The sequence below is a fragment of the Psammomys obesus genome, unplaced genomic scaffold (genome assembly GCF_907164565.1).
Source record: "Psammomys obesus unplaced genomic scaffold, mPsaObe1.curated_primary_1811, whole genome shotgun sequence".
Lineage (NCBI taxonomy): Eukaryota > Metazoa > Chordata > Mammalia > Rodentia > Muridae > Psammomys > Psammomys obesus.
Genome location: NW_026585644.1, coordinates 43,743,393 through 43,770,148, shown reverse-complemented (window position 1 = coordinate 43,770,148; position 26,756 = coordinate 43,743,393). Strand labels below are relative to the sequence as shown.

Genomic DNA, 26,756 nt, shown 5'->3' with positions numbered 1-26,756 from the left:
AAGGAAGGAAGGAAGGAAGGAAGGAAGGAAGGAAGGAAGGAAGGAAGGAAGGAAGGAAGGAAGGAAAAAGTTGTGGTGGGTGTTTTTGTTTTGTTTTTCGGTGCTTTCACAGTTCCATTGTGGAATAATTACCAATCTGAGCCTGGGCCTGTCCTTTTATAGTTGATTGATTACCACAGGGAAATTTGGAAACACTGACTGAAGTGATAGTATCATTGGAGCTTGTTTGGCAAGTGGTTACAGCAGATGAAAAGAAGGAAGCTGGGTAGAGAATACAGTGTTCAATGTTTAAAGTTTCTGGGGATGGAAGGAAGAAACAGTATAATAAGCTTTGAAAAATCCCATTAGAAAATTATCATTTCTTTCCTATCCATTTCTTCTCTCTGTACTCATTAGAACTTAGACCTGCCAGGTGGGTATTGGTGGCACATGCCTTTAATCCCAGCACTCAGGGAGGCAGAGGCCAGCCTGGTCTACAGAGTGAATTCCAGGACACCTAGGGCTATGCAGAGAGACCCTGTCTCAAAAAACAAACAAAGAAACACAGTACTTCAAAGAACACAGAACAAACACTACTTTCTTATTCCAAGTATTGTTTTAATATGTAGATAGCGTGTACAAACTACACACAAAATTTCCAGCTAGCTTAGTGGGTATTCTGATGCCTTTCTAGTTTGTTTTCTTGTTTTTCTAGGTCGTGCGTTTCCTGTTGATCAATTTTTTCTGGAGGATGCAATTGCTGTGACAAGGTAAGGAAGAAAAACTTTATAAACACAGTTACTGTTTATCCTCAGTGTGTCAGGGTGCTAATCTTCCTTTTTAATTATCTTCCATCTTTCATTTAACTTTTCTATTTTTTTTTCCTTTTTCTGTCAGTAAACAGACTCTTTGTATTTAAGTCCTACTTCTTACTGTCTGTCAAGTTGTTTAGTATCTCTGCATCTCAGTTCCATCATGTGTCAAATAGGTCTATTAATATTAACACTTCCCTGGGTTACAAGGACCAGTTGCAGAATTAGAGTAATAGATTAAACTAGAGTAACAAAAAAGCACTTGCTGCAGTTAATGTTGTTTTTATAAAACTGTGTTTGTTTCTCAGCTTCTCTTTTAACCCAACCATCATGCAAATAATTGAGACACTTTTATATTTGTTTAATAATAGCTTCACAACACATATAACTGAGCAGTTATTACTTATTTTTAACCCTCTAAACTAATCTGGTTTCCTCCAGCGTACATCTCAGAGATACTTGCACTCTGTAACTTTTTCTGCTCCAGCTCCTCTCCTGATGTCTCCTGGACTTCTGTGGTTCAATCACCTACCTCCTCTAACTCCTCCTTCCCTGGCTGGCAGGAAGCCAGCCCTATTCTCTCTCCTGCTCAGCAATTGGCTGTAAGCTGCTTTATTGGCATATCAGGAGACAATTGGGGAGCAGTGTTTACACAACATTAAAACAGGAGATTCTCAGAGCAAGGATTGCAACCAGATATGAGGATACAGAAATCAGCGTTTGAATTACACAGTGAGCTTATGCCTACCTGATGCTCTTCTAGAGGATTTGAGTTCAGTTCCCAGCAACTAGGTTGGCTGAAGTGAGAACTAAAAACACGAATTCATCTGGGTGAACAAGGTAGAAGGAAAGAAGAGAACCCCACTTGTGTTCACTATCCCCTAGCCCTTACCTTTCACAGGGCCTCTGGGGAACCTTTAGACCTCCCGGGGAAGTAATTTCCATTTAGGTCAATCGATTCTTTCAAATAATGAGAAAAGAAGGCCTTTGAAATGGAGTCTCAGAAGTTCCATGGCATGGTGACTTAGTGGCAGACCTAGAACTCAAACCTAGAGCTTTTAGTAGCAAATGTAGACCTTTCCCCTTCACCATAAGAATAGCATTATCTCAAACAAATACTTAACTATCTAATAAGAGTCTTAACTATCTAATAAGAGTGTGTTTGAAGATGGTCTTGTAGCAGTGTTCAAAAAGAACTGGTCTATGTTTGGTTGCATGGAGTGGAATGATCTGCTTTAGAATTATAGTTGGAGCCTTTGGGAGATAGATAAGAGTCTCAGAGAAGGAATTAAAGTCAGGGACACTGCAACTGAGAAGAGCTCAAATGTCTTCTGAATGTCTGTGCCATTTTCCTGGATAGGCCTTTTCTCCATAGTCATATATGATTTAGATAAGAACATCGGACAGAACCAATGGCATTCATTGCAGAGTGTTCCCAACCAGAAACAGGGCACAGGCAGCAGAATCCTGGACTGCTAGACGCTAACACATGAGCTACACAGAAGCAGAGCAGCATTCTGCCGGGGACAAACAACATGGGAGAATTAACTTCTTTCTTGTTCAGCAGGAACACACCCACAGAGACACATTACTTTGTCTTCTCCCTCAGGTATGTGTTACAGGATGGGAGCCCCTATATGCGTTCCATGAAAAAGATGGCAAGGGAAAAGCTTAAAGCCAGACACAACAGAACTGCATTCGAAGAAGTGGAGGAAGACCTGAGACTTTCCCTTCATCTCGAGGATGAGGAAGATGCCATCAAAGACATGATACCAGATCAACAGTTAGATTTTAATCAGCTCTCCATACGCTATAAAGGTAATGTGCTTACTCAGGGAGTAGTATGAAGTATGCCAAAAATTTCTTGTTATTTCTTTCCCACCACAACCCAGAAAAAGAAAAATAGGACTTGTTTTATAGTGACATTGCCTTAAATTTGTCAGAACAACTTTAAACTTACAAAAATGGTAGTTCTGGGGCTGTGGAGGTGGCTAAGTGGTTAAAAGCACTGCCTGTTCTTCCAGAGGACCCAGGTTCAACTTTCAGCACCCACATGGCAGCTCACAACTGTCTACAACTCTAGTTCTGGGGGACCGGACTCCCTCACACAGATAAACATGCAAGGTAGAACACCACTGTATATAAAATACAAAAAAAAAAAAAAAAAAGGCAGTTCTAATGCATAGATTACAGCTGTCATCTCCGCCAACTGATTTTTCTTTAGTGTGGTTTGGTTGGTGGTGGTGGTAGTGGTGTTTTCTGATTTTTTTTTTAAGTCTTTGATGGAGAGAAAGGAAAACCAGCTGACCCTGCAGGAGTAACAGGTTAGAGGCTCTGACAAAAGATGAAGAAGGGATAGAAGTCTAGGGAAGAGCGCTTTAAGGACAAAGGCAAAGTGGGAACCTTGCACATCCTATGTGCTCATCTATGATTATGTGCATAGCAGGCCGCACAGCAGCCAGGTGCAGCATGCCACAGGAGGAGGGCATCCCTAACACCACAGTTAAACTTAAAAAGGAGGAATTTTTAAAGGTGTCGCCTCATCTGGCATTTTTATCTTTTGAGACAAAGGTTTTACTATATTGCATAGGCTAGTCTTGAACGCCTGCTTCAGCCTCCCAAGTGGCTGGATCTGTAAGCATCTGCTATTATACCCCGCTGAAATATGTTACTTTAGAAGTATGGTGGGTAAAATCTACCTGACACTTAAGTAGTCTCAAACATCTCTTCATGAGTGACTTAACTACAAAGGGAATTAGTAACAGTTACACAGGGGAGAATCTTAACTTGATGGTCAAGTTAACCACCCATAATGAGGCAAGCAGAGATTGCATACCTCAGTTATTCACTGAAAATTCAGCATTGTTTTGTGGTATTTCAGTCAAAAATGCATGATTTAATTTGATTGTAGTGACATATCAGATACAGCCAAATAGAGCGACCTGCTGCAAAATAATCTTTAAAATGTCAATATTGGACTGGGGAGATGGGCCAGTGAGTAAAATGTTAGTTGCGCCTGCAAGAGAGCCGGAGTTCATATCCCCAGAGCTCCAATGAAAACCAGGCACGTCATTGAGCGCCTATAACCTCAACACGAGGTGGAGATAGGCCACGTCCATCAGATAGGAGGATCCCGAGACTCACTGGCATCGGTCTAGCTGAAACTGGGCTTCAGGTTCAGGAAAGACCCACAGAGCTGAGGAGGCTTTTGCTGAGACTCCAGTGAGCAGGAAGTTCTTTTGGAGGGAGGGCAGGGCGGGAAGGTGGGGAAGAGCAGTGTTTCAAGACAGGGTCTCACTGTGTAGCCCTGGCTATCCTGAAACTCACTATGTAGACAAGGCTGGCCTTAAACCCACAGAAATCCACCTGCCTCTGCCTCTGCCAAGTGTTAGGACCAAAGGTCTGCAGCCCTATGCCCAGCATTGAGGATGTTTTTAATTCACATGCATTCTTCAAGGAAGAGCCACCAATTCTGTCACTGTCTCAAAGGGACCTAAAAGTTTAGCACTGTTGTAAAGATGCTAATGAAACAGCTGTGCCCTGTTCGTGTCTCCCTCTGGTGACTGTTTCCTGAACTTCCAGATGACCTGACTCAGGGTTTGATTGAATCTAAAAGGAGTTTCTAAAATGTGTCTCACTGAATTTTGTTCTAGATCTTAGACATTGAATAAATATGTGATGGTGAAAAGGAGAAAAAGTAGGAGAAACTTAAAATGGGGCAAGCACTTTCTCTTTGGGTCTCCGCTGCAGAAACACAAAGTGTGTTTGGGCTGGGATGTAACTCAGCTAACACTGTGCATGTGCCTGGCAGGGAGCCTTGGTTTGCTCTCCAGCAACACATAAGCCAGGTGTGCTGCCCAGGTGTGCTGCTGTGCACATACATTCCAGCACTTGACATGGAGACAGGATGACCAGCACTTCAAAAAACAATCATGCTCATCTTGAGTACAAGGCTCACCTTGCCAGAGAAAGAGAGTATGTACCTCTGTAAATCAGTGTTTTCTGGGGGACTAAAAGAAAAAGTTCACCAAGTAAGTACTTCAAATGTGAATAGCTCTGCTGTTGAACCAACCTGGACTCACCAACCTCACAGGTGTGACGGTAATCGTTCTGACTTTTACCTTTCTTTCAGGGGTGAGCAGGTCAGTCATCAAGACAATGTCTGTCATGGATTTTGAAAAGGTTAACCTGGATTTAATAGAGGCCTTGCTAGAGTGGATTGTAAAGGGCGAGCACTCCTACCCTCCAGGTAACCGTTGCTTTTCTCTGGCCCCAATGGTGCACATAGTAAACACTCACTCCTTGGCAAACTGCAAGTCTGGTCCTGAGTGTTCAAGCTCCGCGTGCACTGTACACAGGGCCGCAGGGCACTGGGGAAGACCTCACGCTCCAGAGTCTGACTTCCCAGCCTCGCACTGTCCAGGAATCTCATTCCCGTGGATAAATCCTTATCTTTTGTATACTTTAATTTCTCTGTGAAATGAGGACAGTAGTAAATCTTGCATAAAGCTGTTTCGACTATTGCTAGAAACCGTGTGGGGCTGGGGTTCAGCTCAGTGGTGGAACGCCTGGTCAGCGTGTAAAAGCAGGGGTGTGATCCTGCATCATGACATGCAGGAAAAGTTGCCTTTAAAGACATTTAACAATGGAGGCTGGAGGGATGGCCCCGTAGCTAACAGCACTTGTTACTCTTGCAGAGGACCTGACTTCAATTCCAGCAGCCATGTTGGGCAGCTCACAACCTCCTGTAACTCCAGCTCCTTAGGAGATCCAGTGCCTCTGGTCTCCAAAGGCACCTATACTCACATGCACAGGTCCACATATAATTTATATGTGTACATAAGTAAAAATAATTTTTTAAAAAAGTAAGGAAAAATAAAGCTGTGTGTGTAGCTGATCTGGTAGTGTGCTTGCCTTGCATGCAGAAAACCCTGGTTTCAGTCTCTAGTGTCTCATAAATCAAAATGGTAGTACTTGCAGGGAACCCCATCATTTGGAAGGTAGAGAGAGGAAAATCCCACGTTCTAGGTCATGCTTGGCTGATAGTATTTTTCCTTTACTTACTGTCCTCTGACCATGCTAGCCATCGTCACCTCACTTGTAGTTCCTTATCCTCAGTGTAGTCGAGATTCTCTCTTGACTGTATCTTTCACATCATTTGGGTTTCCTCACACCTGTCCCCATTGTAGCCCATGCTGTCTGTGATCTTGTCCTCACTCTTATTCCATCATAACATCCAAAAGAACTAGTATTTGATACTGCCTGAAATTATTTTGCTAACCTACCCATCTTCTTCAGTAGAACATAAACTTTTAAGAGCAGGATTTTGCTGAGCATGGTGCTGCACACCTTTAACCCCAGCACTTGGGAGGCAGAGGCAGGTGGATCTCTTGAGTTTGAGGCCAGCCTGGTCTACAGAGTGAGTTCCAGGACAGGCAGGGATACACAGAGAAACCTTGTCTACAAAAACAAAAAGATCAGGGATTTCTTGTTCACCCTGTATTTCTCATCCCCTAGGAAAGTTCTTGGAACATTTTTGTTTCTTTGGTTGGTTGGTTTTTTTCAAGACAGGGTTTCTCTGTGTATCCCTGGCTGTCCTAGACTCACTTTGTAGACCAGGCTGGCCTCAAACTCAGAGATCCACCTGCCACTGCCTCCTGAGTGTTGGGATTAAAGGTGTGCTCCACCATGACCAGCTAAAAGAAATTTTTGTTGAAAGGTTGGGTGCTGATTGAGTGACGTAACAGATCAATAAAGACTTTATATGCTCATTACACAGTCCTTAAAAATATGGTAATGACTGCTTTCTCGGTGACTTTATCATCATGATGTTTTCTAAGGAGACTTGAAAGCCATGTAAATGATTAAATTCCTTATTTCTCTTCTCTTGGCAAGTGGTCATGTGTTGCTAATGCATTACCAATGGACTGGTGGCCTGGTTTCATTCTAAATAAAAATGTTTATTGAAAACAAACATGCTAGCTGGGTATGATGGTACAAGCCTGTAATCCCAGCATTCTGGGTGGCAGAGGCAGGCGGATCATTGTGAGTTTAAGGCCAGCCTGGTCTAAAAAGCGAATCTAGGACAGCCAAAAAAAACTTTGTCTCACAAAAAAAAAAAGAAGAAAGAAAGAAAGAAAGAAAGAAAGAAAGAAAGAAAGAAAGAAAGAAAGAAAGAAAGAAAGAAAGAAAACATGTCAGCCAAAAAGAAATTTTAGAAATTACCAAAATTTACCAGGCATGGTGGCACATGCTGTTAATCCCACTGGGAAGAAGAGGTGGGCCTCAAAAAATAACAATGAATCAGTGATATATTCGTGAATATGAGAGCCCTACCTGACAGGTGGCCGAGCCATGAGGGAAGACTAAATCCTAAAAAAATAGGTAAAAATATAGACAAGTTCCCATCTGTATACAGGCTGTCTTACCACTCTGAGTCTTGTGTCATTTAGCACAGATGAGCATGGGATGGATCTGCCAGAAACTGAAAGTCTGTGTTGAGGCAGTCAGCTTACCAGCTCCAGCCTAGCCAAGGACTGAGTAGTGTGTCTCCTGCTGACACCCTTCTTACGTAGGGTGGCTGTGAAGGCCAAATGAGGTAATGTGTGTGGGGGAAAAAAAAAAACCTGCAAGATTGCTTTTGTCCCTCCTCTATTTTTGTGATGGTTTCAATTCCTTCCTTGTTTCGTGGAGAGAGTAAGCATGGCTGTGGATAATGAGCTCGGGAGATCTGTTTTACATCCATGCTTCATAGGTGGCATGGCATCCTGCTTACATGTGTGAGACTAAGGGAGACTTTACTGAAGAGGTTATCAGCTTCTTGAGTGAGCGAGGCACAAGAGAAAGCTAGATGTGGAGGCTCCTTCCTGTAACCCCAGTGGGGGAGACAGGAGAGTCAACACAGGCTCAAGGCTAGCCTGAACCATAGGTCTCGAAACCACTGAACTACCAAATGACGCTGTCTTAGAGATCTACAAAAGAGAATAACTATTGGGGAGGGACTGCCGTTAGGACAGAATATGTTAGAGTCTCATATTGTTGCTTATTGTCTTTAATGGACAATTTTAAAGGCCATCAGAGGTTAATAAGACATAGCTAGTTAAAATACTGTCGCTTTCAAATGTATCTGAATTTAGATAACCAGGTCAGACCACCGGTTATAGCTTCTTTTTATCAGATCCAATAAAATATCTGGATCTCATTAACAAAAGAATCTTAAAAGGTTACTCTTCTACAGAGATAACTGTGAAAACAGCCGTGGCCAGGTCCTGAGGAAGTATGTTGAAGAGCTTAGCTGGGTCTGCTGTCTGCACGGTGTTGGTTTCAGTCCTCAGATGTTTTGATGTGTGCCCACATGCACACATACACACGTGCAGATTCATCAGGACACACACACACACATAGCTTGGCTAGTGCTTCTTGTATAACTTAAGGCTTGCTTTTCTATACCTCAGTTTTCTATTGGAAAAGGGTACTCCTCCTCCTCCTCTATTTTTCCTTATTAAATCAGAGTATACACAAAAATGTGATTTCATATTTATTTAAATACTAAGAAAAACTAAGAGAAAAATTATCAGATTATTGATTTTATGACCTATGTTAGTTTTCCTTGTTCATTTATCTTAGTTTCTTCTTCTCTCTCTCTCTTTTATATATATATACCCAGGTGCTATCCTTGTGTTTTTACCTGGGCTAGCAGAAATCAAGATGCTTTATGAACAGCTGCAGTCTAACTCTCTGTTCAACAACAGACGAAGTCATCGGTAAGCCACTTGCTTTTTCTCTGTGGTCTTCCACTGCAGCCATCTATAAAGATGAGGAGCAGACGGGACCCTATGGCCCTTACCCCCTTAGACTGTGGCATCACCTCGCAGACGTGTGTGTTTATGCCAGCTCACATGGGCAGCCGTCTGTGCTCCAGGAAGTGTTACTCTGTTCCATCAAGGACAGACCTTTCTCTTGACTTATCACAGTGACTCAGCAAATATTGCATGCAGCTTCAGTTGCCAGGTTCCTAAGGAGGAGGGGAAGCCGATGAAGGCCAGCATTAATAATAGCAAAGACATGCTGCCATTTTGAGAGAAAACAATTTTTCACCAGTTACTGAGTGTGCAGTCACATACTAGGGCAAGGCTAGCTAACAAACACTAACTAGAAATTTAACAATGAATATTCTAACTTACATCACAATTTGCCCCCCCCCACCCCGGATTTAAGGCAAAAGATGATTCTTTGCTGGTTAGTTTGTTTTAGGCTGGCAACTTATATCAATAATTCATTCCTCTGGGTGGCTTACTGCGGAATTAACCCAGAACTATTCCCAGGTTGGCACAGGGTTTTTGTCTCTGGAAGGCTGTATTTCGTAAGATGAGAAGGAGCCCTCACACTGCGAAGTGCTGGTGACTCCCGAAGTCATTTAATTAACTTCAGATAGTCACCCACTCCGGCTCAGTCTAAATGCTGTGTGCCAGAATCCTCACTGTGGCTTTACTTCCTTTTAGATGTGTTATTCATCCACTTCACTCATCTTTATCCAGTGAAGAGCAGCAGGCAGTGTTTGTGAAACCTCCAGTAGGTGTAACAAAGATTATCATTTCCACCAACATTGCTGAGACATCCATAACCATTGATGATGTCGTTTATGTCATCGATTCTGGGAAGATGAAAGAAAAGAGGTATTCTTTTTTGGTGAAGGAACAGAGGGACTGCATAGGACAGCATAGCTGTTACTGGTTAATGCTGAGGCTCTCTTAAAAGAACACTGTATGAGAGTCCATGGCCAACATCATGAATGCTAAAGCCAAAAATTAATGTTTTGCCTCAGAATTAATGAATTCATTTTCCCATGTGAGTTTTCATATTTGGATGAAAGGAAATGCTTTTTAAAATATGTGCAGTAGTATATGATGGCACTTAAATCAGTACTAGCTATTCCAGTCCAAGCATAAACAGAGCACTGTGGATCTCTAGGAGTAAGGTGGGTGTCTTAAGTAAGACTGCTGGACCTTGCCCAGTACTCTTGATGACATTCTAAAAAGTCACTCAGGAAAAAGTACTGGCAGGAACTACGTTCAATCCCCAGAACCCACACTTAAGAAGGGGATGGGGAGAGCTAAAGAGGGAGGGAAGGAAGGAGAGAAGAAAAGAAAAGGAAAAAGCCACATGGGGTGGCATGCACATGTGTCAGTTCTGGGGAAGGAGAGGCCAGCAGGTGACTGGCGCTCACTGCTCAGCCAGCCTACCCTTCTTGGAGGGCCCCAGGCCAGTAAGAGACCTTGTCTCCGAAAGACAGAGAGACAGACAGGCAGGCAGGCGCAGTGCTTAAAGACCTACAGCCAAGACTATTCTCTGGCTTACAGACACACAAATTCACTTGTGCACAGACACACAAACTAACTCAATCTTGTGCTTCCTTTCCTAGATACGATGCCGGCAAAGGGATGGAAAGTCTAGAAGACACATTTGTGTCTCAAGCCAATGCTCTGCAGAGAAAAGGCCGAGCTGGCCGTGTGGCCTCTGGAGTCTGCTTCCATCTCTTCACAAGTCACCACTACAGCCATCACCTTTTGAAGCAGCAGATACCAGAAGTGCAGAGAGTGCCGCTGGAACAGCTGTGCCTAAGGTCACATCTTGACTTGCATGCTCCGCTTCCAAAAAGTCCAAGTGTTTCTTGTTCTATTTAAGTTTCACGTTCTCTTTTTCCTAGTAGAAGGCACTTTGCTTAGAATAGAGTGCATGAACGCATTTATTGCAAAAAAGCACATCAGTGTGGCCCTTTCCTTTCCTTTCCTTTTAACTTCTGCACATGGAAATTCTCACATTTGCAGAAAGTGGCCCTACGATAAAGCCCAAAAAATATGTTTGTAAGTTAGGAAAGTAACCGCACTTGCCAGGGGACACATAAACATAACAGTATACCAGGGGAAAAATCTACAGCCTTTTCGTCAGGTACAGAAAAGTAAACAAAACTTACAACCACGTTATTAGCTAATGGACAAATGTCATAAAATAGGGTTTTTGTGAGTAGTTGAACAGATTCAATATTACATGACCTAAAGAAGTTTCAATTCAATGTTGTTGTTTTTAATTGCTTGGTGATATATAAGAAATACAAATTATCCATGCTTTTTTACCCAATTTTTTTTAATCTAGTTGTTAACTTAAGGAGGAAAAAAATAACCAAGGGGGTAAGGATTAGTTGTATAAAGCTCGTTATTTTTTTAAGCACTGGGGATTGAACCTAGGGTGTCATGCATGCTAGTCAAGCACTCTACCACTGTGCTATAATGCCAGCCCTATAGCTCTTCCTCCATGTAGCAGGTATTCTAATGGATACAGGAACACTGAGTTCATCCTTACACTTAAAGATGAGGAAGAAGCCAGGCAGGATGGTGCACACCTACAATCCCAGCACTGAGAGTCTCAGGCAGGAGGACCCCGGCCTTGAAGCCAGCCTCATCAGGTGCACAGCAAGAGCTCGTCTCAAAAAACAAAAAGCAGCTGGAGCAGCTGATGCTCTGCTCCAAGACAGTGCTGGTGCAAACAGGGAGCTGAAGGGAGTTGAGAGAACTGTGGAAATTGACTCCTGAAGGATGAGAGAGGGGACGTGTAGTGTAAGAGATTTTATCCAAATATCAAATCGTTACAAGGCGGGGAAATCCTATTTGCCAGCCTACATAGCCTAAAACAGAGTTCATCCTTCCTTTCCTCCTTGAAATGTCAGTACATTCATCACTGTCAGCACATCACTTTTGTGCTCTTGATGACATTCTAAAAAGTCACTCAGGAAAAAGTACTGGCAGGAACGACGTTCAATCCCCAGAACCCACACTTAAGAAGGGGATGGGGAGCGCTAAAGAGGGAGGGAAGGAAGGAGAGAAGAAAAGGAAAAAGCTACATGGGGTGGCATGCACGTGTGTCAGTTCTGGGGAACTACCTCAAGTGAAAAAAGCTAAGTAACAAATACATGTCCAGTAATGAAAAGCAACTGTTATCTGTGTTGATAACTTCAGAAGAAATTATAAGGTCAGGTGTTGGTGGCAAATGCCTTTAATCCCTGACACATAATACATGCTTTATAACGTGTTAGCTATTTCATCATCCTACTCGCAGGAAGTTTGTATTGTAGGCTGAATGTTAGGGTGTCTATTTAGGAGACTGGAAAGAGGGTTCAGTGGTTAAGAGCACTGGCTTCTCTCCTAGAGAACATAGGTTCAAGTCCCAGCACCTACATAATGGCTCACAACTATCTATAGCTCCATTCTCAGGGGCTCTGACACCTCTGGCCTCCCCAGGCACCAGCACACACACACACACACACACATTCCCACATGCAGGTACACACTTAACAACAAATTAAAAATAAATCTTAAAAAGTATTATTTTTAAGAACCAGGCAGTGGTATGGTGGCACACACCTTTAACCCCAGCACTTGGGAGACAGAGATAGGTGGATCTCTGAGTTCAAGGCCAGCCTGGTCTACAGAGTGAGTTTCCAGCAACTCCAGGGCTAAGAAATCCTATCTCAAAAAAACAAAAACAGGAGCTGGAGAGATGGCTCAGAAGTTAAGAACATTGGCTGTTCTTCTAAAGGTTCTGAGTTCAATTCCCAGCAACTACATGGTGGCTTATAATCATCTGTAGTGAGATCTGGTGTCTCTTCTGGTATGCAGGAGCACATGCAGGCAGAATGCTATATTAATAATAAATTTAAAAAACAAACAAATAAAGTAGGACTGATGGTAGTCCTGTGTTCAGTTTCTTTGAGGAGCCTCCTGTGGCAGCTGAGCCAGGTCATATGCCCACCAGCAGTGTCTAAGATTTCCACATCGTACCAACACTTCTTTCACCATTTGAATTTCTCCTTCATAACCTGAACGCACTGTTAAGAGAAAAAGTTTGAAAGTTTATAAAAAGAATTATTTTAGCATGGGTAGGTTCAGAACTTGAAGTGTTTCTGAGTTTATTGCTAAGAAAACTAGAGGACAAGAGATTTTGAAGTGTTTTATTTAAACCAGCACTGCAGCTAGGTGTGGGCCCTGCCTCTCTTCCTAGAGCTGGGGAGGCTGCCTCTGCTTGTCTCAAAACCAAGAAGTACTGTGCGCCTTTAGAAAGCACGGGTGTTGGAGAGTTAACTAGCTTAGTGATTGAGAGCCCTGGCTGTCTTCCAGAAGGCCTGAGGTCAGTTCCCAGCCCCACAGCACACAGCTCCCATTAGTAATTATAATTCCAGCAGATCCTGTCAGTGTCTGCACATACCTACATGCAGACATTCCTACCCATAATTAGAAATTATTAAAATCAATCTTTAAAAAAAAAAAAAAAAAAGCATTTCTTACTTACAAAACAAAAGTTGGGGCTGGAGAGATGGCTCAGAAGAGCACTGGCTGCTCTTCCAAAGGTCCTGAGTTCACTTCCTAGCAACATGGTGGCTCAGAGCCATCCATGAGATCTGGTGACCTCTTCTGCGTGCAGGGGTACATGAAACCTGATAAACGTGTCCTTCAGATCAATTCCTCATTCAGGTGTCTCCCTGGGATAAAAAAGAAGAGGCTAATCAGAAAAAGCTGGAATTTGCATTTGTAAATATTGTACACAGAATAATAAATAAATCTTTAAAAAAAAAAAAAAGAAAGGAAGGAACAAAAGTTATTCCTCAGCTTCATTCTACAAGATAGCAAATTACAAATTAGGATTTTCTTTTCTTTTTCAGAATTAAAATTTTAGAAATGTTTAGCACGCATAACCTCCAGTCTGTGTTCTCTCGGTTCATTGAGCCTCCACATATCAATTCTCTCCATGCCTCAAAAGTCCGCTTGCGAGACTTGGGAGCCTTAACTCTGGATGAAAAACTGACCCCTCTGGGCTATCATTTGGCTTCCCTGCCGGTGGACGTGAGGATCGGCAAACTGATGCTGTTTGGCTCCATCTTCCGCTGTCTGGACCCTGCTCTCACCATCGCTGCCTGCTTGGCCTTCAAGTCCCCTTTTGTAAGTGAATGTTTGTCTAAATTGGAGTTTATGTCACGGGTCTCAAAGGAATCTTTAGACTTCAGATGTATGTGAGCCTCCTAAAAATTTGTTCCTATGTGGGATGTGAAAATTTTCAGAACAGTGGTATTTGATCCTTAGAAGATCTGTATTCCCAGCCCCTCCAAAAACAAAACAAAACAAAAAACCTTAGAAATTAGAGGTATAGCTTATTAAAATAATGTACTTTTTGTTTGCTGTTGCTTATTATAGAAAAATCAAAAAATAAGTAAACCAGCAAGATACACTATATAATTTCAAAAGGTAATGAATAAATTTATTAACTTTAAAACGCTATTGAAAGATAATTTGCACACCCACTTAAAAGTATTTAAGTCAGTATTTTAGTCATTTGGGAGTTAAAGTACAGTATATGCTAGCATGTGTGAAGCCGCATACTCATTCTCCACCACCAGTGCAGGGGGGAACACTTGTATTCCACTATGAAGCGTTTTCAAGGCCAGCCTGAGCTACAGAATAGAATCCCTGTCTCAGAAATAGAAAAGAAAAAAATAAGCTGGGTGTGATGGTGCATATTCTGGAGGCAGAGGCAGAATGATCGCCACAAACTTAAAGCCAAAGCTTGGTGTCCATAGCAAATTCCAGGCCAGTCAGAGCTTCACAGTGAGACTGACTTTAAAAACAACAAAACAGGGCTGGAGAGATGGCTCAGCAGTTAAAAGCACTGGCTGCTCTTCCAGTGGACCCTGGTTCAATTTTCAGCACCCACATGGCAGCTCACAGCTGTCTCTAACTCCAGTTCCAGGGAATCTGACACCCCTCATAAACACATGCAGGCAAAACACCAATGCACATAAAATAAAATTAAATTTAAAAAAATGAAGAAAGAGAGAGCCACACAACAATGCTAAAAATATAAAATGAGTAGGTCCTTGCTGATGGTCTTTTCCATTTGGTCCTAAAGGACCAGAAAAGATTATCTTGTGCTCATTTTGAACTCAAAAAACAAAAGGCCATTCATTAGCTTCCCTATCGTGCTTGCCTTGGGTGAGCCCACACATGGAACATGAGCTCAGTACTGTGTCCCATGCAAGGTGCTTTCTCCAGGCAGTGGTTTCAGCAGTAGGAAAGTGCCATTTGAAACCTCAGATAAACGTGTCCTTCAAATCCATTCCTCATTCAGGTGTCTCCCTGGGATAAAAAAGAAGAGGCTAATCAGAAAAAGCTGGAATTTGCATTTGCAAACAGTGATTATCTGGCCCTTCTGTGTGCATATAAGGTAAGGTGACCTCAGAGCTTAGGTTTGGAGCCACGGTGGGCACGAACATCAGAGTAAGTTCAGCTTGGTTTTCTCTACAATTTAGGGTTGGCAGCTGTGTACAAAAGAAAGTGCAAGGGCGGGTTATAATTACTGCAGACAGAATTTCCTGTCCGGGAGAACGCTGCAGGTGAGTTCTTGTGTGCTATTTATTCATTTATGTCCACTGTAGTAGCTCGCAGTTTCCCAGAGAGGTTGCAGCGTCACCTCACTTGTCCAGTCTGGACAATGGGAATGTTATTTCTGAGCATGGCTGGTTTCCTCAGTTGTGCAGAATGGATTCCTGAACTGCATGACATGAGGCTCTTGGTGATGAAACTCTCACTGACCTGGTTTTCCACATTGCTGCACGTGTGCTTCCTCAGTGTGGGAGACGGAGTAGGCTGTCAGCACGGTGAGGGGGGCTGCTTATGGCCAGCCCTCTTTCTCAGTGATTGTAACAGGCATGCACCTGGATCCACAACCCTGAATCGTGTGCCAACCTATAGTTCTCACCACACTCAGTGGGGTCTGTGTAACCCCCTAACTCTTGGGCAAAGCCCAAGTACTAATGTTGAGTCTGATTTTCTTGGTTAATTTGTTCCTACGTCCACCTTCAGAACATGCTGTCTGTGAGTGGTGAACATAGAAGAGAAAGAAACGTTTGTTGTCTTTTGCATAACCACAGATAGAATTTCTATCTTCCCCTGTGGCGCTATCTTAGGCCTCCTTCCACAGTGTCTGGAAAGCCCAGGTAGTGATGGACCAGATCTCCACAAAGCTTTCATTTTGCTAACGACTGAGGCTGGAGAAGGAGGAAATGAAACATGAAATCAGTGTTCTTAGTACTCTCTGCCACTTGACATCTATTTCTTTCCCTTCTGGAAAGTTCTGAATAGTTGTAGCGGAGTAGAGACACATTCTTTGTTTTGTCCAGACTGGCAATGTGAATGTTTCCAGCATGCTAAGCAAACAAACCTCTACCTTCCGCATCTGGCCCCACCTTTTTACTCCCTCTGTAGACCAGGCTGTCCCAGAACTCGCAGAGATCCACCTGCCTCTGCCTCCTGAGCACTGGGATTAGAGACCTGCGCCACCACTGCCACCACCTCAGTGGCCTGTCCCCTGTCACCACCACCCCCCACCCCCACCACTTTTAAAGTGATGGGCTCTTCCTGTGTTGCCAAAGCTATCCTCAAACACCTGTCCTCAAACAGCCCTCTTGTGGCTCTCTGCCTCCCAAACATGAGCCACTGAATCTGATTCTTGCAGCCCATATTTGAACAAAAGCCACAGTACGAAGACATTTGCACCTTTTATTGTCTAAATCTAAATCTAAATCTAAATCTAAATCTAAATCTAAATCTAAATCTAAATACTTCATGATGTCCTCATAGTCCCAGCCTCAGCTGTGATCCAGTAAGACCACAAGTAGAAAAAGAGTTAAAGTTCTGCAGGTGAGACAGAAATATTAGCCATTCCAGGCCCAGGTAAGGAACTGACAGGACTTGGATAGAAATGCAGACAGAAAGATTAAAGAAGGAAGCAATGGGTTAGAGAGATGGCTCTGAGGTTAAGAGCACTGGCTGCGCTTCCAAAGATCCTGAGTTCAATTCCCAGCAACCACATAGTAGCTGACAACCATCTATAATGAGATCCAGTTCCCCCTTCTGGAGCATAGCTGTTCATGCAAGCAAGAATACTGTATACATAATAACTAAATCTTAAAATAAATAAATAAGGCAACAAGCTGGCATCAAATTTAATTTCTGAACTCAGGAGGCAGAGGCAGGCAGGTCTCTGTGAGTTAGAGGACAGCCTGGTCTACAGAGTGAGTTCCAGGACAGCCATGGCTACACAGAGAAACCCTGTCTCAAATAAACAAACAAACAAACATTGCCACAAGCAAAATTAATTACATTCTTTTTGCCCATCCCCAAAATTTTCAAGAAAATCAGAGCTACCGCACTCCACTTAAAATGTTTAAAATGTAAAATGATCATCAAGGTTTTTGAAGGCTTTGGATTTCCATTTCCATGTAACTGTCTCTTCCTGCCAGTTTGTAATAAGACCACTGTTTAAAAATGTTAATCACTGATGTTACACATTTGTGAGCTATTCACCTTTGATGATATGTTAGCTCCTTTTAAAGGAAGGTTTTAAAGGTTTGTCCCTTCTTTTAGGAAATGGCCAGCCTCAAACGGCAATTCACTGAACTGTTGTCCGACATAGGGTTTGTAAAAGAGGGACTCAGAGCAAGGGAAATTGAAAAAAGAGCCCAAGGAGGAGATGGTGTCCTGGAGGCCACAGGAGAAGAGGTAAAGAACGTGCACTTCTGTCTTGTTTCACTTTAATTCCTGTGGCGTGTGACGGAAATAGGGGCTGTGGCACTGTGACCACACTTCAGCCTGTGAGCAGGGGTCAGCGGCACTCTTAATTTTTCCCTGTCCACCAATGTGTCAGCTAACATGAGATCGGGACTTTTTCTGTTCATTGGCAACATTGCTTTGTCTTTAAATCTCACACTTGTTGATAATTCTATAATTCACAGTAGGCTCTAGTAATGTTTTCTCAAAGCAAGCCAGCTTTTGCCAACCAACTTCTTAGGTGTAATACAGAAAGAATACTTCTACTTCCGTTCCTTTGTCTTGTAGCAATTAGTATTTGCCAGAGAGTCTGACTGTCTTGCAAACCAAGCTCTTTGTCTTCCATGATGCTTATCAGCCCCACCTGTATTTGTTTAAACCTGTACACCAAGAGTTCACCGTGATCTCCCTGGGAGCATCATGCCTTGGCGCCAGTTTTACCTCAGCTCTAGGGACCTTTAGCCACCTCACAGTCAAGAACACTGGCCTCGTAACTGCCTAGCATGAATCTAGAAGGAATCAATCACCATGAGCTGTTTGAGATATTCCCTGTGTGACTATGGTTTGGAAGATTTAGTTTCTTCTTAGGAAGAATTTGTTTTATAATAAATAGGAAATCAGACAATTTGTTGGTCGCTTGGTTTTAAAATAGACACTAAATGAAATACAATGGCTGGGGATGGTGGTGCACGCCTTTAATCCCAGCACTTGGGAGACAGAAGCAAATGGATCCCTGTGAGCTTGAGGGCAGCCTGGTCTACAGAGTGAGATTCAGGCCAGCCAGGACCACATAGTGAAACCCTGTCTCAGAAGAAAAGAGAAATTTGATGGCAAACAGGTGACCTACTGAAACACCTCATATGACTAATGCTGTGTTTCTCTCATAGGCAAACTCAAATGCTGAGAACCCCAAGCTGATATCAGCAGTGCTGTGCGCCGCTCTGTATCCAAATGTAGTGCAGGTAGCTACACTTGCTCCAAATCCTCCAATTTCTTGTTTTGTAGTGACCACAGGATAAACTTAAAATATGCTCATTCGTCATCTTAAAGACATACACACAGCTCACAAGGCTTCCCAATTCATTCATTCTCCCAGTCTGTATAAGGACACATATTTTGTATGAAATGAGGATGTAAACCTTCAGTGCACCACAAAAAGAGTGCCTAAGTTTAGTAGTACAAAGAAATGCAGATTTACACAAGGAAATGGGCTTGCTTACTTTTAAATTGCCAACAACAACAAACATTTAATAATTAATGCTGATGCTGTGTGAGTCCTTAAATAACCATTCTGGGTGAGAGTAAAATTTACATATCCATCCTAACCATGCTCCATTGCTAGAACTATTACAGAAAATTCGCAAATAGGCACAAAGTTAGAGCCAGGAGGGTATTCATTCAGCAGAGTATCTAAATCCGCAGACGTGGTGGTATACACGTGCACATGAGGGGTGGAGGCCAGAGAGCCGGAGGCTGAAAGGCAGCATCAGCTACACCGTTCAAGGCCAAGGAGCTGCTTAAGACCACATTAAAAATGGACCTTAACGGTGAAAGTATAGATACTTAACTGACGTAGTATACAACTCTTGATAACACTGCTTTAGGAAAATCTTCAACAAATATAAAAACGTGTTCAATACACAAAACGAAAAAGCAAGCGGTACAACGATCCTGTGACAGAGACGGCTCAGCGGGTAAAGGTGCCGGCCTTGAAGCCTGCTACCCTGATCCCCAGGACCCACATGGTGGGAAGAGAGAACCAGTCATGCAGCTGTTCTCTGACCTCCACGTGGTATGCATGCCTACGCGCGTGTGCGTGTACGTGCGTGTGTATGTGGGCGCGTGTGTGCACGTGTGTGTGTGTGTGTGTGTGTGTGTGCATGTGTGTGCGTGTACCGGGTAGATGGGATGGGAGGACCCCAGGTCTGAAGCCAACCAGGCTACAGAGTAAATTCAAGGCTAATCAGGGCTGTACAGTGAGACCTGACTTGAGAAAATGAAACATAAAAAGAAACAAAAGCTTTCCAACAATCCTCATTTGTGCCAAAGGACAAGTCCTACAATGAAAATATATGGAGTTTTTTGTTTTGTTTATAAATACTTGTTGTATAGGTCAAGATCCCAGAAGGGAAGTTCCAGAAGACCAGTTCTGGAGTTGTCAGACTGCAGCCAAAGTCAGCTGAACTGAAGTTCGTTACCAAGAATGACGGATATGTCCACATTCACCCTTCCTCAGTGAACTATCAGGTCAGCCTGGCAGCGTTCAGTGCGTCACCCACTGTACAGCCTCAGATGGGAAACGCAGTCCCCAAAGCAGACAGGCCTTCCTCTGTGCTTGCAGCGTCCCTGGCAGTACCACCAATTTAGAGAAGTTTGAATCTGTATAGACAGACTGGCAAGCTAGAAAGGCTTTCCATTTTGAGGAAATTCTACTGTAGGCAAAAGTGCTCATTCCTGCTCTCAAGTGAAAGCCGTTTCTTTGACTTGGTTTAAGGAGTCCCGAGCTAATTACATCGTAAGCATGTTTTTTCCAGCCTTTAGTTCTATGCTTCCTTCAGCCTGGCGCTGTGAGACTGCTGTGTCTTCAGACCATCGGCTGACTCCTCCGTGGTCACAGGAGACTCCTACTTGTCAAATCTGAAGGGTCATCACCTGGCCATCAGCACACTTGCTTCTTGGCTTTTGACACTGCTCTTCTCGAAGCAATGTTTGCTGCTGAAGTAACCCCTCCTGTCCCTCATCTCCTGTCTCCATCACCAGGTCCCCTTTTCTGCCCTGAGGCAGTGGCCTGCCTTCCTCCTACTTCTCTCACTATAGTGTCTGTATACCCCTTGACCCTCTGAGGGCACACCATCATGCTTTCTGCTACCCACTGCTTTCCTGCTGGAGAACAGCAGCTAACATCCAGCCGCCGCAGATCAAACTCATCATCTTCCTGTGCAGCATTCTCTTGCTGTGTGTCTGTCCTGGTAAACGGCATTGTCTGAATTAGAGCCTGATGTCATGAAGACTTCTGCTTTTCTCCATATTGATTCAATTGGTCACCAAGTTCAGGCTCTTTTTGCCTCTTCTCATGCACACTGCCGCCTCCTCAGTTCAGACCCCAAACATTGTCTCATGCCCAAAGTACTGTAATAATAGAATGTTCTAGAATTCTCTCCAGCCTCTGCATTACTATTGTGAATATCTTAATTCTTCTCTTAAATCTTCATATATGGAGTCTACCATAGATTCTCACTTGTCCCTCCACATCTAGCCCCTGGCCCTCGAAGTCCACTTCCTCTGTCACTCAGTATGCTGCAGCAGTGCATGCAATGCTACAGTGTTCCCCATACCGTGACATGCTGCTTCTGTTCCCAGAATGCTAGTCTCCTTCTCTAGGAAGCCTGTGCTTACCCTCTCAGAATCATTTGCTGGCTGGTGGTAGTGTGCTAGCCTGGTATGGCAAGGCCCTGTGTTCAGTCCTCAGCACTTCTAAAACAAACAGAATTTCCTTCGTGACGCTTTCCTCTAACTTCCTCTACTTCCACTGTTCTTCTGCCATTGGGTATGCCTGTGCCCTCTGTGCTTACCCCATTACTCTGTCCTGGAACTGTAAAATGCCTGAAGACAGGAATCTGAAACCTTTTTACATTTCCAGAGCCTAGCGTTATGCATGAAAGTAGATGTAGATGCTTCATGAAGCTTTCAGGAGAGATGAAGGAGAAAAGGTACACTAGGGAGGCAGAGGCAGGCCTGGTCCGTAGAGTGAGTTCCCGGACAGACAGAGCTGCATAGTGAGACCCTATCTCAAAACAAAGCAAAAGAATAGAGTGGGAATGAGGTTAAAAGGTCACCGCTGGTCAGCCCATGATGTATGGAAGAGAATGGTGGTAAACCATGAGAAGGCTCTCTCTCCTCAAGCTTTGAGGAGCCTGAGGACCAGGAGGTTACCACTCATGTGACTGTATTTCATTTTAGAGAGCACAGGCTTGAGTTAGCCCCACTCCTCTTCTCAGTTAGCCACATGGGAGACAAAGTCATTCATGCAATCGTGCAGTACCTGCATTCCGAGCTCTGTGTTGGGCACTGTTGTCAGCCATGACCATTGTAGGCCATGAAGGACAGTGTGTGTGAACAGGGTCCCTCCACTCCAGCAGTTTGTCTCAGCTGGGCACACAGGCAGAAAATAAGCCAGTACCTGTCAGCGGCAAATGCCCCAGAGAAAAAGATAAAGCAGGCAGCAAGACTGAGAGAGGGGCAATTTGGGAAGAATTCTGTGGGTCAGAAACAATCAGGTTCTAAATGAAAAGCAAGCCATACAGACCTCTAAGGAGAGAACATTCCAGCACAGGAAATAAACACCAAGAAATGAGGTAAGAGTATTTGGAATGTTCCAGAATGTGCAGGAAGGCAAAAGATCATACAGTTGAGTGGGATGTCTGATCAAGGTGAGAGTAATGGGTTATCAGTGACAAATGGGCCAGGGTTGGGTCATGTCAAACCTTATCTGCCATGGTAGGGAATTTAGATTTTTAACCTTTGGGGAACCATTGGAGTGGGGGTTTTTGGCCATAATTGAAAGATCACTGTGGCTGCTGTGAAAAGAGGCTGTAAAGATGTGGAAGTGGCAGCGGCGTGAGCACAGAGGAAGCCCTGTGATGGTCCTGGTGAAAGGCTGACGGTTTGTAGTGAGGTGGTAGCTAGAAGGGTCATGAGAATAATATGTCAGCTCCTATGTATTTTAAACGTAAAGCTGTCAGGACTTGATGATCCAGGTGGAATGGGAGAGAAAAGAGCAATCAAGGTCTTACACACAGGGGCTTGAATAACTGAGCAAGAGGGGCTGCCATTTTCTGAAATAAGGAGCTGTAGAGAGAATCAAGAATTTTTTTAGGTATTAGCTTGAAGAAGACCCAGGTTCAATTCCCAACACCCACATGATAGTTCACACTGTCCATAGCTCCAATTCCAAGGGATCCCGTGCCCTCTTCTGACCTCCATAGACACATATACATACAGGCAAAACACACATAAAATTAATAAATCTAAAACTCTTTGAAAAAATTGTATCTTGTGTATATGTATCATAACATCACAAAAGGTCCATAAGCATATACAGTTTTACTTCAGTGTAGATGGCTCAGCAGATAAAGGTGTTTGACAGTTGTACCCTGTCCACTAGAGGAGAACTATATCCTCCAGGTTGTCCTCTGACCTACATGTGTGTAATGTGTACATGCATATGTGTGTGTCCACACACAGAAGTAAAGTTTAAAAAAGCATTTTGAAAACTTCTTTTGGACACCTCCAAAAGAGTTGTTGCTGTTGTTGATTTGTTTACGGGGTGCCAGGGATTGAACTCACCCTTGTGCGTGCTGGGCAAATGTTCTGTCACTGAGCCCTAACAACAAGGTGTTTGCAAAGTGTTAGGTGCTTATTAAGTGTCTAAACGGGTACTAGGAAGTCACACATAAAAACATGGAGCTTAGAGTAAAGGCCCTTAATGGACAGGCAGCTTTGAAATCCACAAGACTGGTAAAAATTCCTTATGTTGTCATTGTCAGCATTGTCATCTGAGGCTCTGTGTTACAGGTCAGACACTTTGACAGTCCCTACCTGCTGTACCATGAGAAAATCAAAACTAGTCGGGTGTTTATCCGGGACTGCAGCATGGTGTCTGTGTACCCCCTGGTCCTGTTTGGGGGAGGCCAAGTGAATGTGCAGCTTCAGAGGGGCGCGTTCGTTGTCTCCTTGGATGATGGTTGGATCCGGTTTGTAGCCGCTTCCCATCAGGTAACAGACGGCTGATGTGTTCAAAGGCTCAGATCACAAAGCTCTGGTAATGTGAAATGAATAGCATTCTTTCAAGACCAAGAACAGCTCAACTAATGAGCAGGAAGAGTGAAACCATGAAGTGGAGAAGGACCCTAGTAATAGTGCCAGGAAGCAGCTGGGGCGGGGATGGGTTAGAGCTGATACAAAGATTTAAGTCCATAGGCTCAAGTGTTTGGGAGGCTGAGGCAAGATGATTACTGGGAGCTTGAGGACAACCAGAGCTACCTAGCAAAGCCTGGCTTCAAAAACAAAAACTGCAGAATCTATAAAGAAGGGATGTTGGAACCTCCTTAATGATACCAGCAATGGACAATTAAAAAAGCAAAAATAAATTGATAAAAATCACCCTGATCTTACCATTACCATGAAAGAAAAGAAGTGGTCAGGCTATAGCTCATTGGTTGGCCCTGGGTTTAATCTTCAAAACCACAAAAATAAAGCAATAAATAATAAATTAATTCAATCAAAATGAAAGGAACTACATATACCATCCCAGCCACCTGGAAACTAAGGCAAGCGGATCACTCAAGCCAGGCACTCAAGACTAGCAATGGACAACATAGTAAGACCGTATCTTTAAAAAAATAAAAATGAACAAAACTAAGAATATACCTCAGTGGTAGAGCATGCAGCATATGTAAGGCTTTAGATACAATGCCCAGTACTTTAAAAAAGGATGAAATTAATCTCAATATATCTTATTTAACCTAATATACCCAGCATGTATTAGTTTCAAAATGTCATCAAAATAAAAAGTTAGTTAATATTCTCTTTCCATATTAAGTTTTTAAAGACAGGTGTGCATCTATACTCCCAGCACATCTCAGTTTGAACCAGGCACAGTTCATGTGTCAATACATAGCCACATATGGCCAGTGGCTGTCAATACCAAGGAGCCAGACAAGGCTGGTTTGGGGCAGCAGCTCAGTGCTGGTAAAGGCCCATCTCCCCACGTGAGCAAGATAACTGCAACAGACCCTGGCCTCACAACTGCACAGCACCACAGCTTCCCTCCAAAGGTGTGCTGCTGGCATCTGCCTACAATGCCAGTGCTTGCAGGCCACGGTGCGAGGTTCATTTTGAGTGCATAATGAGAGCCTACCTTAAAAACAAACAAAAGAGCTGAGCGTGGTGGCGCATGCCTTAGTCCCAGCACTCAGGGAGGCAGAGGCAGTCAGATCACCATGAGTTCAAGGCCAGCCTAGTCTGTAAATTGAGTCCAGGACAGCCACAGCTACACAGAGAAACCGTCTTGGAAAAAAAAAAAAAAAAATCAACAACAAAAACCTTTGCTTCAGGGTAACACCTATAATCCCAGAATAAGAGGTATCAGGAGTTCTTGCCTAACCTCGGCTATAAAGCAATTAATGAGGCCAGCCTGAGCTATATAAGAACTTGTCTCGAAAGCAAAACAAAACAAAAACAAAAAACAGGTGAGGTGGCTGAGCAGATAAGGGTGCTCGCTGCCAACCTAAAAAATGGAGTTCAGTCTCAGAACCCATTTGGTAGGAAGAGAAAACTGACTTCCTCAGGTTACCCTGCCCTCATACTTATGCTGTGGTCCAAATGCACACACAAACACACCAAATAAAAAATTGAAAACGTGTGTGTGGTGGCGCACGCCTTTAATCCCAGCGCTAGGAAGGCAGAGGCAGGCAGATCTCTGTGAGTTCAAGGCCAGCCTGCTCTACAGAGCAAGTTCTAAGACAGAGAAAAACTGTCAAAACAATAAATCCAAACATGGTTTTTAAAAAGCTCCCACTGGGGCTGGAGTGATAGCTCAGTAGTTAAGAGCACTCCTCTCTTTCAGAGGACTGGAGTTCAGTTCCCAGCACCTCCATGGCAGCTCACACCTGTCTGCAGACAACTCCAATTCCAGGGATCCAACACCTTCACATAGACATGCATGCAGGCAAAACACCAATACATATAAATAAAAAATAAAGAAAAATTATTTCATAAATAATGAAGAAAATAAATAAATAAAAGTTTCCACTGAACGTAGAGCTTGCCTGGAATCCTGGGATCAGAGCCTTCAGGAGGATGAGTTGGGGAGATTCTGTGAGTTCGAAGGCAGTCTGGGCTACAGCGTGAGATTGTCTCAAGAACCCAGCAGGGCTGGAGAGGTGACACGGCAGTACAGCACACTCTGTGTGCGCATGAGGACCTGAATCCAGATCCCCGGACACACAGAGACACACAAAGTCAGCAGGCTCTGCCATGGAAAATCCCACACTTCCTAAAGTGAGGAGATCTGGCCACACTCACAGGCTGGGGCGAGAGGAAAAGAGTTCCGGGCCAGCCTGACTACACAGCAAGAGCTTATCTCTAAGTAAAAGCAAACAGATGTGTTTGTCACAGGCCTCGTTAGCACGGTACAGAATGAGAATATGTTCTAAGATAATGTCAGAAGTCTTAAGTCATGCCACACATAATTAGGTATTTCTCTAGGAAAGCCCGTCTCCCCTTTGCTTGCAGCACAACTAATTCTGCAGCTTCCACCGTAGGTGGCTGAACTGGTAAAGGAACTCCGCTGTGAGCTTGACCAGCTCCTCCAGGACAAGATTAAAAACCCGAGCATGGACCTGTGGACCTGTCCTAGAGGGTCTCGGATCATTGGCATGATTGTGAAGCTCGTCACCACGCAGTAGAGGCTGGGCCCGGGCTGCCTGCTGGTCCCCTCTCGTCCCCTGCCAGTCCCAGCAGCACTCCTACCTCCTGACTGAAGACCGCCTGGAGGGCCAGGCCGCCGACCCCGAGTGCTGAGCCAGCCGAGGCCCCACCACCCAAGAGACACTCTCCATGCTTGGCGTTTCTGAAAACACGGGGACACTCCCGGCACAATTTGGAGTATCAGTGGTAGGACAGTCTAAAACCCAGTTTGTCTCTTCGTGATGTACCAAACTGAATGAAGTTCACCTCATAACTCAAAAGTGAATGTTAATGTGATTCTGTCTTAATCTATGTATTCTTTTTCTCCTACTTTTTATTATGCATTGTCTATACATAATTGATAACTCTTTTCTCCTGTTTTTTTTACTGGGCATGAGGAGAAATGTTTGATTTGGTTCTTTTTCCCTCATAATAAAGGCTTAACTGAGAATACTCAAATGAAAGAAAGAAAGAAATCATGTGAGTAAAAAAAATAAAATAAAAGTTTCATTTTAAACTTGGCTGTAGAAATTTTTTTTTTTTTTTTTTTAGGCTTTTGTTTTGTTTTGTTTCGAGACAGGGTTTCTCTGTGTAGCCTTGGCTGTCCTGAACTTGCTTTATAGACCAGGCTGGCCTCAAACTTACAGCGATCAGCCTGCCTCTGCCTTCCAGAGTGCTGAGATTACAGGCGTGCACCACCACGACCGGCTAGGATTTTTATTTTTATTTGTAAAAGATCAAGTTTTTAAAAAGAAATAAATTCCCATCTTCAAAAGAGAAAAATTAGTAAATTAATAAAGTTAGTTCTGTGAGGATACTAAAATACAATCTGGTCTCTGTAACA

At 43.5% G+C, this 26,756-nt stretch overlaps 1 protein-coding gene across 2 annotated transcripts in view; it reads left to right on the top strand.

The window, feature by feature from the left end:
• Dhx57 (DExH-box helicase 57) overlaps nt 1-26,429 on the top strand; it is a 53,780-nt gene extending 27,351 nt beyond the window's left edge. For both annotated transcript variants that reach the window (XM_055618783.1, XM_055618778.1), the window contains 14 exons: nt 695-749; nt 2,401-2,609; nt 4,924-5,040; nt 8,458-8,554; nt 9,293-9,466; nt 10,213-10,413; nt 13,504-13,780; nt 14,964-15,059; nt 15,145-15,228; nt 17,261-17,395; nt 18,331-18,405; nt 19,556-19,690; nt 23,018-23,218; nt 25,768-26,429. In XM_055618783.1, the coding sequence (XP_055474758.1) occupies nt 695-749; nt 2,401-2,609; nt 4,924-5,040; nt 8,458-8,554; nt 9,293-9,466; nt 10,213-10,413; nt 13,504-13,780; nt 14,964-15,059; nt 15,145-15,228; nt 17,261-17,395; nt 18,331-18,405; nt 19,556-19,690; nt 23,018-23,218; nt 25,768-25,911 (2,000 nt within the window). In that variant the 3' untranslated portion in view covers nt 25,912-26,429. The remainder of the gene's footprint in view (nt 1-694; nt 750-2,400; nt 2,610-4,923; nt 5,041-8,457; nt 8,555-9,292; nt 9,467-10,212; nt 10,414-13,503; nt 13,781-14,963; nt 15,060-15,144; nt 15,229-17,260; nt 17,396-18,330; nt 18,406-19,555; nt 19,691-23,017; nt 23,219-25,767) is intronic.
• Nucleotides 26,430-26,756: the final 327 nt, after the last annotated feature.